Source organism: Amphimedon queenslandica, unplaced genomic scaffold (genome assembly GCF_000090795.2).
Source record: "Amphimedon queenslandica unplaced genomic scaffold, v1.1 AMPQUscaffold_13404, whole genome shotgun sequence".
Lineage (NCBI taxonomy): Eukaryota > Metazoa > Porifera > Demospongiae > Haplosclerida > Niphatidae > Amphimedon > Amphimedon queenslandica.
Window position 1 is genome coordinate 70,518 of NW_003546360.1, and position 12,899 is coordinate 83,416.

At 35.8% G+C, this 12,899-nt stretch overlaps 1 protein-coding gene across 2 annotated transcripts in view; it reads right to left on the minus strand.

Moving 5' to 3' along the window:
* LOC100634358 (helicase domino-like) overlaps nt 1-12,899 on the minus strand; it is an 85,481-nt gene that overhangs the window by 18,350 nt on the left and 54,232 nt on the right. For both annotated transcript variants that reach the window (XM_019996604.1, XM_019996603.1), the window contains 2 exons: nt 9,784-9,889; nt 9,569-9,738 (listed from right to left, as the gene is read on the minus strand). In XM_019996604.1, the coding sequence (XP_019852163.1) occupies nt 9,569-9,738; nt 9,784-9,889 (276 nt within the window). The remainder of the gene's footprint in view (nt 1-9,568; nt 9,739-9,783; nt 9,890-12,899) is intronic.

Here is a 12,899-nt window from a genome sequence, read left to right on the forward strand (position 1 = left end):
AGACACGCTAGTGGTACTAATGGAATCCTCAGGTCAAGATAAGGTCCTCTAAGAAGTCTGGTAAGTATAGGAGCTCGTTTTCCCGGTATAGCAAGGCTGCATAAGTCGTGGCAGCCATTTTGAAATGGGGTGAATCCTACTTAGTAATGCTACCGCGTTACTAATAAAGAGTTCTTTGTGTTGCCCTCTCTGAAGCCACCTACTTCTAAAGAGTGTAAGGCTAAGTGCAAGCTCTGTAATGATCAGGAATACAAGTACATAAAGTAAAGGGAACCTTCTAAAACATTTACAAAAATGCTCATGAAGTTAAGCTACGGGAACATCAGGAGCTGATCGAGAGTAAACGAAAAGAACAAGAGGAAAGACAGACTACTTTGACTCAGTCTAGCTGTTCTATCACTACGAGTAGAGAATTTAGAAATCAAGATCAAATTTTAACCTCTCTTGTGAGGAATGTAATTGGTTCTGGAGGTTTGCCTACACAGATTGCTGAGCAAGTGTGGTTTAGGAAGTTTCTATATAATATTGAACCAAGGTTCAAACCAGTTACTCGAGTGGGTATCAAGTGAAACTTGATTGCTTATATGATGAGGATCGGCAATAGCTTGCTAAAGAAGTTTCAGAGTATAATCACAGGCCCAGTGTAACTGTAGACTTTTGGAGTGGCCAAGACAATCATAGTTTTATGGGCTATACGATTCATTATGTTTATGGCCAAGAAATTAAATGAAACATGCTTTTTTTTCAGAGAGGTACCCCCACCACATATGTCTGACAACATACGCAATCGCTTTGAAGACGAACTTGACCGCTGCTAAGTGAAGTGTTTTCAAGTAGTAACTGACAATGCAGCAAATATGAAATGTGCATTCATTAGCACAGGCTGTATAGCTACTGATGGAGTATGTAGTGAAGATCAAGCAAATGAAGAAGAAGATGATCATCTGGACCAAAACTAATATTTTTTGAAGGTTGGATTGGATGTGCTTGCCATCAACTACATCTGGTCGTTCATGATGGTTACAAAGAATTAATGAATTATCGAAGGGTGCAGTCAGCATTCAGTGAAGCCAAGTTGATATGTTCTCTGTCTCGTAAATCTAGCCATTTTCATTACTTCTTAACTGCTAGAATTCCAGCTGCAAATGATACGAGATGGAATTCTTACCTACAGCTGCATAAACATATTTTAAAACATTTTAATGACATTAATCTTGGTCTCAATCAAGTTAATATTTGAAATGATTTCTTCTACAAATGACAAGGACAACCTTTCCCAAGTAGTAGATATCATGCAGTACTCTTCCTAAGCAACACAATCTGAGGAAAAGCCTACAGCTGAATGTGTAATTCCTGTTATTGATTCACTTGAAAATGCTCTGAATAATATTGAACAAACAACTCCTCCTATCAACGCACTTATTCAGTGACTACTGAACAGCTTACAATGTAGATTCTTTTATGTTCTTCATTTAAGTATTCATCAAGCTGCAACAGATCTTGATCCAAATATTAAGCTTAAGTTTACCGACAAGACATGTCCTGGAAAACATTTTGTATATTTATCAAGTTTGGTAAAAAAAACAAGTCATTACTTCCAGTGAGAGCACAACAAGTCAAGTCTCCTTCCCCTTCACTCATTCCTTCTAAAAAAGGTACAGATTAATGGATTATTGTTCTAGTGCTTCTCAGTCATATTCACAAGAGACAATAAACTCTTTAGATGTTCAGCTTCAAGAGTACCTTGATACTCCGACAGTAAAAGTAAAACCTATTGTCTTCCGGTCAGTAAGAAACAATTCTCTTTAACAACACTGGCATTTGAGTTACTATATGTCCCATCAAGCTCTGCCCCAGTGGAGAGACTATTTTTCAAGGCTGGCATCATACTGAACCAAAAAAGAACAAGACTAAGCAGAAAAAACCTGGAAGAACTTCTATTATTTAAGTAGCTGTTTCTGCGTACATTTACTACTAGAGTTAAATGTAAAAATATTTAAATATTTCTTACATTTTTCTTCTTTTCTGTTCCTCTCTTTACTGAACTAATAATTTTCAATAAAATAAAACTTATCAAATTGATCTATTACTGTAGATACACGAAAACATATGCATAGTAGAGGAAGATAGACGAAAATGAAAAGCAGACATACAAGTAGATAGATGATATTTTTATCATTGTAGATGTAAATAAATGGTAAATGGATGTTTCCTGTAAATTTGCTGAAGTTAATGAACCATTAATATTAACGAATTTAACGATTATCTCTTTTTTGTTAATGTTAATATACGTTAATATTTATGGTGGGTTAATGCAATTTGCGAATGTGCAGAACATAAAGAACACGTTGTGCTCAATCAAGTAATGTCTGCCAATATTCGTCGTTGGCTGGTTCCTGCTACTGGTTCTCTCTCATCAATTAACAGCTTACCTTTCCTGCCTGACACTTCAGATGGAGATGAAAGCACTAGCTCTGCTAACAGTGAAGTCATTCGTGCCTTGGCAAAGAGCAAACGGAAGAAAGGGGAATACCACCATTATTACGGTCCTACTTGCTTGAAGATCGCCAAATATGCTTCTGTAAATGGCAACAAAGCAGCAGTTAGGAAGTTTTTCACTCATTTCGGCTATGAAATTTCTGAGGCAACAGTCAGAAATTTCAAAAGCAAGTATCTCTCTCACTTAAGGACTACATATACAGATGCTATCACGAGCCTACCTCACGGTTCTTCAGGGAGACCATTATTGATTGGCAAGGATTTAGACGATCAAGTTGCTGTTTATATCAGGAAGCTACGTGAAGCAGGAGGGATAGTGAACTGTAAGGCCTAGTACACAATATCAGCCTTGCAACCGGAAGTGCTGTACAAACCAATGGCACGCACGTCAATAACGCAAGAGTTGAACTTTGGTCAACTCATGCGTTAACTCGCAGCGTTTGTACAGCACTTCCGGTGCTCTTCCTGTTGCAACGCATGATATTGTGTACTAGGCCTAATATAGTTATAGCAGCAGCAAAAGGTATCATATCACAAAAGAATCCAAGCTTGCTGAAGGAGCACGGTGGCTCTCTAGAGCTTGCAAAAAAATGGGATCAGTCATTTTTACATCGTAGAAATTTTGTCAAGAGGAAGGCCACTAAGGCAGCAAGAAAAGTCCCACCTAATTTACCTGCTCTAAAACTTGCCTTTTTGAGGAGAATCAAAGGAGTCACAATTCATCACATACTTTCCAAGTTATTAATTAATTGGGACCAAACGAGTTCCAGTTGGTACCAGGCAGCTGTTGGACCATGGCTGAACAAGGTTCATCTCAAGTCCCAGTGATAGGAAAAGAAGATAAAAGGGAAACCACAGTTTTATTGGCAGTTACAGCTTCAGGAACCCTTCTTCCACCTCAATTAATTTACCAGAGGAAGACTGTTGGTTGTCACCCTAAAATAACCTTTCCTACTAAGTGGAATGTGACCCACAGTGAGAGTCACTGGAGCACAACAGAAACAATGATTGAATATCTTGACACAGTCCTTATTCCTTATGTTGTAGAAACTAGGCAGGAGTTGGAACTAGCAGATGACCAACGTGCTTTAGCTCTGTTCGATGTATTTGCTGCTCATCATTCTAATGAGGTCTTGTCAAAAATAAGAGCTAACTATATACATCAAATATTAGTGCCTGCAAGTTGCACTGGAGAGCTGCAACCATTGGATGTACGAATAAATGGAGACTTCAAACAGTTAATGAAAGCCTCATTTTCAAGATGGTATTCTGACGATGTAAGAGCAGCCATGGATGAAGGACAGTCTGTCAGTGATATTTAAGTGGATCTTCGGGCTTCAGTGATAAAGCCATTGCATGCCAATTGGGTGATTTCAGCTATTATAGTTGGTTTCAGTTGAGTTTGACCACTGACCCACCCTTATAACTTCTCTATTAATTATGCTAGCAACTTGACACTTGGTATAGTTGCCAAACGGGTTCTTCCGAAAATCTGTACCAATTTTGGAGTCTCTAGGTACTCTGGAAGGTTCTCAAAAAGTTCTTCCGGTCAACATGAAAGGGAGCCGCCATGATGTTTCATGACGTGAAGCTTCGTGAATATCATTTGCATCTCATTAAATATGTCAATAATCATGTTTTTATTATTTAAAAATCAAATAAAGCAAAAGGAGCACTCTAGGCCAAGATATAATTGAACAAGAAGACTTTGCACTCCAGAAAGAAGTCTCACTCAGTCTGCTGTACATCTCTAAGCCTTCGTTATTTGTCTTCACCATTGCCGATCAGAAACTCCGTTGAAATTTTGCATCTCTCGATTTTTTCTTCAGGTAATAGCAAGCACAAAGATCCTTCATGTCAATTGCAGGGCTAGTAGTGACCAAAATAGGGTAATAAACAAGTTACAGCAAGAAGAAAGGAGCATAATGAAATTTTTAGCCATTTTATTTGCGTGTGGGTGGGGCTACACGTGACGTTTTGATGATGAAAACATCCGGTCAAACTCAACTGAAACCAACTATACAACATTGTCTGACAAACAAGCAACTCTTAAAAAACCTTTTGATAAAATTGAAATTTCTGAGTTTTTTGATAATTGATTTTTTGATGAATACATTTTTGTTAACATAAATGGACATTAAAGCCTTGCCTTTTCTGAAAACGTTAACTATAATGGTCACTAAAATTATCAGATTTACAGTAATACATGATGTAATGTCTGTTGTGGTGGTACATTGACGGAACAGAATATTTAGTTGACCATGCTGATGGTGAAACACAAGCTTTTCATGCCTCAAAATCACTCAGAGCTTTCTCTTGCTGCTATGGTAGTCAGTACGTCTTAGTCAAACCTGATCACTTCAACCAATGGAATGCCTCAAAAAGTCATTTTTAAAAAGGCTCAATGTTACTCTTTCAGAAAATGATATCAATGATTATATTATGCTAGACACTGTGGTACCAAGGTAATTTTTGTACTTTGTTACTATAATTATTTCAAGTGGCATTTAAGTCTACAACCACTTAAGTAAAGTAACGTTTTGTGTTGGTAGCTCTGCTGCTCACAACTTTCTGACATTGCTTGGCAGCAAGTACAATCATGAAGTGTTGTCTTAGATGACAGGATTAGTTCCTGAAATGGTTTTATATGTAGGATTCAAATATAAGTAACTACCTACTCAACACACATTGTCAAGTACCAGTTGTTTATGAATATAATTGTAACAAATCTGATCAAAGTGAAAGTGAAGCTGAAGACCCTGATGAAAGCACATGTAATTATGATGAAGAATGAACCATCTTGTTAATACCGAATCCAACAGTATAGCATTAAATGAGTCAATTGCTGCACTACGTTATTCTGATTTTAAAGGTATGACATATCTACCAACATTATAGGGGCAAAAAATGAATTTATTATGTATGTACATCTAGGCGATTCTTTAGATCATGATACCTTATAGCGCTTTAATTTGACAGAGTTTTATTTTGGCGATTGGCGGCTTGCAAGCAGAATTGCCAATATTAAAACTGCCAATTATCAATCCGCATGCTCAGTAATGCACGTGTGGACAAAAATTGCCAAATTAAAAACCGCTTCTTACAGCAAAATCGCCAAAATAAAGTGCCACCAAAATAAAGCACTATACGGTAATAGCTTTACAGAAAATAAACAATATGATAGTTAGTTGATGATTAAACTGGATTCTTTACACATTGAATATGTGTGTGTACATTTAGATGACAATGATTGTAACACAAGGAGTGGTTTCAAAATAGTAGGAAATAATCTTGATAAAAACATCAGAAGATAAGTGAAGCTGGTTCAGCAGACTATATCATTTCACGGCTTCCATTACTATGCTGTTAGAGAGAGGGTAGACCAGTCAGGACTAAGCGATGATCATAAGCCTATTTACCATCTACATGTATCAGAATTACAAATTCATTTTTTATTGCCATCTAATGTTGATCATTTAACAATGATAAATAATTTTCCCATGTATGTGAGTCATGTGTTCCTGTAGGAGTTGTCATACTTCTCAAAAACATCTGATAATGCTAGTAATTGGCACATAAGTCATCAATACTCAAAGGAAATGTCACAGAAGTCTAAAGTAGTGAGTTTATAATAATTAATAAACACAAATGACTTGTAATTTTAGATCAAACTTCATGTTATTGACAGAAATGAAAATTGTACTGAGGAAATGACTGATAAAACACTGGAAATGCATCAGTAAGTTGCAACAACAAGTTACAACACAAACAAGTTCCATGGACGGAAAGTTACTATGGAGCACCAATGAGCTGAAGCAAAAAGCAAATTACAGTAAAGAAACTAATGCACACTGGACTCAATCTGTTTTATATTATGCTTGGTAGGACCAAGAGTGGATAAGGAGGAGGGGAGAGTGTCTAACTGCCCTATGCTGCTAGTGATATGTGCGCGTAGAAGTTTCATGGTTATTATTTGTACATTCCCGCATACCTTATTTAGCACAATAAGTGATAACTGCACTGAAGCCATAGTTGGGCGTGTACTTAAGTTAACTGTAATATAAAAATGGCTGCTGAACTGAGCAGCAAGAGCCTGGACCAGGGACCTTGGAAACAGAATTTGACCTCACCTTGTTGTACCAGTCACTTTGTACCACTCTGAAGAGATTTGTAGTTTACAAGCACACAAACCATGTTTGTTATTGACACATGAAAAGCTCTTGATCAATGATCATCCTCCTTTAGTCTGGTCCCTTGGGACCCACAACATCAAGAGTAAGGATAATAATAGAAGTGAAAGAATATGTGGTACATGTACTTTTGAGACGGGCTGTTAACTGCTGTTGATCTTAAAAATGAAATATTACAGATCTGAGTTCACTGGAGCAGAGGCTTCTGACTCTTGGCTCCATCTCCTCTTTTTTGATGCTTTAGGGCGCTTAGGTATAGTGGCATGGCGCTCATCAAGATTAGATGCTCTCAATCTGTTGTAACAGTCATGATCATCTGGATTGTGTAGTTCTGACTCTTCCTCTTGAAACATCGTGACTACACGTGTGGGTGGGTGCACCATATAGGTTATTAAAAACACACCCATTTACTATCATGGCTGTTGATGTTTAAACAGGTCGAAGAAGGTGCTAAACAAACTGTGAAAGACTTCTACGCGCACATATCACTAGCAGCATAGGGCAGTTAGACACTCTCCCCTCCTCCTTATCCACTCTTGGTAGGACACATCCCTTTCTTAGAAATTTTTGCAGCAACGAAAATTTTAAACGAGTTCTTATTGTCTATCATACATCTCTACTTTACATGTATCACCATCAAGTCTTCATTAAATTTTGACGTCCCAAATGGTGGCCCATTATTATATGTAGGTGAACACTGTATCTCACACTGATATTCGTGTGATTCGTTATTCACAAATCTAGCGGTCTATTATGGGACACTGCCTGTATCTGGGCTGAACAGTACGTCATCTGGATGCTGGAATGCCACTATTAGTCAGCATATACAAAATCTGGTTTATTCTGAGTCATACTGATCCACATGCATTCATTTGACACAAGCCAATAGCTACTACTAAGACAAAGAGGAAACGAATAGTTTAAAGAAATGTGTAGTCAGTAGTGGAGAGTTTCAATACAAAAGACTTGAGTGAACATCGCAATTGTCTAGGAATCAGCATTGAATGTGACAGAGAAAAGAAATCACTATGCATCATAAGCAATATGCATAATTAATGTAACTGAGAAGTTTGGCCCCTCTAATTGTAAGACAATGTCTATCCCTGATGACTTCAATGTAAAATTGACACAAGATCATGAAAGACTTCCAGTTGAACTTACAGAGTATCAGTCTATCGTTAACAGTTTATTGTATGTGGCTATAGCCACAAGGCCAGACAGATCAATTCTAAGCCATCACAGATACAGTTGACAGGTGCTAAACGAATCCAGTGCTACTTACTTGAAAGGAACAAGTGATCTAGTATTAAAGTTTCTATAATCTCAGTGAGGTTGTAGTCCCATAGGGTGCTCAAATGCAGACTGGGAAGAGGAAAATGATGATCGCCATTCTACTAAACCTGGTAACTTATTTCAACTAGAAGAGGGTACCAATTCGTTGCTAAGGCTCGTAAGAAGTAAACTCTAATTGCATTGTTCAGTTCAATGGCTGAGTACAATGTACGCCGCACTAAGTACCTTTGCTCAAAAAGCAATGTGGCTTAGATGACTCTTAAACAATCTGCAGTCCCATCTGGTCCCATTATTATAAATAAAGATAATCGGAGGGCAATTGCTATCATAACAAATCATATTGCTTACAAGAGGAACAAACACAGACATACAGTAATTTCTTCAAAAATTCAGCACTCTAATTTCGAAAATAAATAATTATTTGGGAGAAATAGTACCTAAAGTAGTCTAAATGTTGATCACAAAAATTATCCTTACAACATGATCTAATTTCGTCAGGATTCTTTATGTTCATCTTCAATGGCAATGGAGTGGCAGGTAAATAGCAACTTGGCAGACTTTCATGATGCACTCACGCACCACCATGCTGCCTCTAAATTCATCAAAAATAATTATTTAGGCTTAATTGTGTCTGTTTGACGTCTAAAATTTTGTTCTCAAAATTACCTGCCCCAAAACAGTGATGAAAAATTTTTAGAGAAATGACAGTATGCTACACTATCACTTTAATTAAGAAGCAATTGTGATTGCAATACATTACTGTCCTAGTGAAGATATAATTGCAGATTTACTAACCAAGCTAATGTAAAAAGGAAACTTTGAGGCTCTCCACGGTCATACTTTGATTAAGAAATGCTGTATAGATCTTTCTTATAATAACTCAATGTGAATTAAGTGGGAGTATCATTATTATAGTAATTAATATTGTGTTTATAATTTGTAATAATAGTAATGTGCGTCTAGTTGTACTACCTTGACTACTTTTATATATAATCTTCTCTTTCCTGATATTTTAGAGCTATTAGTGTGGTAATTGTTACAATTCTATTGTGGTTTTGACATGTACATACAACAAACAAACAGGTTGGATGCCTATATATTTTGTGTAATCTTTTCAGTCAATTTAATTTTTAGTGATTTGTAATAAAACCAGTCAATTTATACTCCATTAAATCTTTATTTACAATCCAAACCAGTCAATATAATTTTGTGAATAAGATCTGGATCACTTTCATGGAGCAAAAGTGGGGGCTATTTTGAAGAGGCATTAATCATACTTACTGTTTAGGTATCAATCTCATGAAGTATTTCTAAGAATTTGTCGTAGAATTGAAAGACACTGAATTAATACAGTACAAATACTCAGTGTGCATAAACAGAATGTGCACAAAATGCATGTGAACCACAAAAACACAAAAATTAATCCCACAAATAAAAAAAATTATTACAAAACTACAAAAAATTAATGCCCTTAAATATTGTACTGTAGAGCAAGATACTTTCCACACATTACAATAATGAAAAGATTTGTGTGTTCTTTAGTGTTATAAGTTATATGGGTGTTAAACAAGGGATTAGCAACTTACAGTTTGCAGAAATGTTTCACTAGATAGTGAAGAAATACATGTACTAGTTGACTGCATGCGCTGAGTCAACGATACAGAAGAAACTGCACTAGAACGAGATACATTTGCTGCTGCAGCAGTAGTATTAGTATGGTTAAAATCAATACTATTAGAAAATGGCTTCATAGGATCTAAAAAGGTAAGAAATACAACTAATTGCAAAAATTTTAACGTACCAGGTGAAACAAATGGCTTCCCTACATTAGCTCTCGCCACAGGCATATTATAAACAGGAGCTTGACTTAAAATTTGATGCATCTGAGACGAAGAACGCGGCATTTCCTAAACAAACATTAATAATAAAATGAACTATCATATTTCACAGATAAGACGGTTGATTATTTATTAGTAAAAGTAAAAATAAAAAAGTTCAAGGTGCTATAAAACTTAAAACCATCAACAAACTATATGCATTTTGGAGTTACCTCAAATAACTGCAGGTTACTACATGTATTTTGGGTAAAAATATTCATACATGCACCTACCTGAGCCTACAATTATTTGTGTGTAAAAATTTAGCTATATTAATTGAAACAATAGCCACCAAAATAATTACTATTCATTATAATGGTTGTTAATTTAGCAGGAAGTAAAATGGTGGCTATAAAAATGGAAGTTTTAAGCAAATAACAGCCACAAATGGTCAGCTACAGCAGCAATAAGCGTTCAAATACAGAATCTTCTTTATTCATGCAAAAAAATAACTAAGAACTTGATGCCTGTAACTTATTTACTATAACAAAAGCACTAAAGTGAGTAACCTTGCCACAATCTGTATTACATGTAGTTTGTTTGGTTAGAATAAATGCATGAAGTGAGAATAAAACTCAGTGGAAGTTCTGAGACAAAAAGGAACCCTTCCCAATGTTTGCTGCACTGCTGCAACAATGTAAAGGTGTGGCTGCAATGAAGGTGTGGCTCAATCAAGCCATGCTCCACCTGCTCACACAGTAATGGTGGCACTTGGCCATAAGTGGTGAAGAAAGCTTCATCGAATTTCAACAGTTTAACATACATTTGTTAGGCTCTATTTTCATATTGAGTCTTTGAAATTTAAAGACTCTGTCTGCTACTGTTGGAGAAGAGAGCCTAGTTTAAACTCACAAGGTATAAATGATTGGCCTATTATGTTTTTAAAATGAAGACAATTGAAGCAATTTCTTACATATTAATTAAAAACGAGGCTTTGTTCTATTGTTTCATTTGTCTTGCTGCTTTTAGCTTCAACTACAAACGAAATATACTTGTACCGACTGCATTTGGCAACATTGTGAGCTTTTTCTAACTTGGGAAAGACAAGTCAATCATTTTCCAGACAAAAAATTAGGGCTGAAACGAATAGTACTTTTCACTATTCAAATAATTGGCATGCTAAACGAACGAATATTCGAATAATTGAACTGTTATTGCTGAATGATTATAAACTACCTTTTTGGTGTTAAACTTTTCAAAGTGATAACAAAGAGGGCTTTTTTGAGATTGAGAACCACTTTCTCTGGCCACAGCATCAGTATTTAGCGAGTTGGTAAGTAAACAGACCAAGAAACAGACTAAGAAGCAGCTGGTGCAGGTGACACACGGTGGGCATGGTCAATAATTTTTTGCAATAACCATTAATAATTTTATTAGGCGAATAGTTCGAATAGGAAAAAAACTATTCGAATATTGCTTTAACGAACGAATATTCGAATATCTCACTATTCGTTTCAGCCCTACAAAAAATAACTTTTTCTAGAGCCAATGTTGATTATAAAACTCTTTAGGATTTCACAAGAAAGCAGTGTCAGGTCAAAAGTGGAGGTCAAGCAAACACACACACACAGACAGGACGACTGCCTTACCCTCGCTTCACGCCCACACAAGGGTTGGGTAACTATGATAATAGTTTACTTCCTTAAACATTATTCTACATTCTTCAGTGTTCAGTGCTTATTAAAAGCATTTAGTTAAAAAACTAACATTAGTGATTCTCTGCCGATATTACTAAATTAAAGTAGATGCCGGGGTTGTTGTAATTCTAATTTAATCATTACAAAATAGGATTAACAATCATTAGCAATCATTAGCTCATTCTAATTGTAATTTTAATTATAAGGATTATGCTATTTAATTGTAATACATAAATAAAACAACAAGTAATCTAATTAGGTAAATAAGGTAATCATTGTATACTGTATAGTTACTGTACATGGGAGCCCATGAAAAAAATGGACTTAAAGAGTAAACAGTGAAACATGACACATAATCACAGTCTCCTCACTTTGCGACGTGACATATTGACTGTTATCATCTTACTCAAGAAACTTTGAAATCTCCATAAACTAAATGCTATCAAATTAAATTACTAACTTTATTACAAATCATTCAAAGTAATTGTGATTCTAAGATTGATTCGGTCAATGGTAAAAGCTAATGCCAATTCAAATCATTACATTGCCAATGATCAAATAATTGCAATCATAATGATTACTGTCTTTAAATAATTACAACAACCCTGGTAGACTCAAACAATAGTAAGCTTATGGTAGTTAAAATATATTCGTGACAGGTGTTCAATTGGACCAGGCATATACAGTATGTCATAACATATTTATGGCTACAGTTACTTGCGGTAATAAAAAACTCAATTAAAAACAATTAAAAACAAGATGCTACTTTATTGAAAATGGCATAATATTGCAGCAAACAATGGAGGGAGAAGTACCGTATAGCCAACAATTTTCGAGGCTTAAAATTTCGTGATTTATGAAAATTATGGGGAAATTTTAAATTCCATGAAAAATATTTTCATGATTTTTTATTTTAATAATAATTTAACACACCCATTTTAATTGAAACATGGCGGATGCAATGTTTGAGATGGACTGTTGTGTCAGGGGGCACCACATCTACAAGACAGTGTGGACACCAGTGATTGGGAAGATTTTAAGCTGTGAAAGGGAAGAGGACAACTTACATGACTTGCTTGCAGTTTGTGTTACAAAACCAGGAGAAATCCAGACAATTGGGCATCTTCCGAGACTAATCAGCTCCACAGCTTCATTGTTTATCCAAAGAGGAGGAACAATTCAATGTACAGTGGCAGGAGGACAAAGATATTCTGTAGATTTAATTCAAGGGGGCCTAGAAGTTCCATGCACACTTCAATTTGTTAGTCCTAACACAGCTCTTTTGAGCCGTGTAAAAAAATTACTGTTCTGTTGCGAGGTTTCAACCACCCAATCTACTGATATTTGACATAAATCCACTAATGATGTTCAAGTGCCAAAGAAAATAAAAATAGAAGATAATG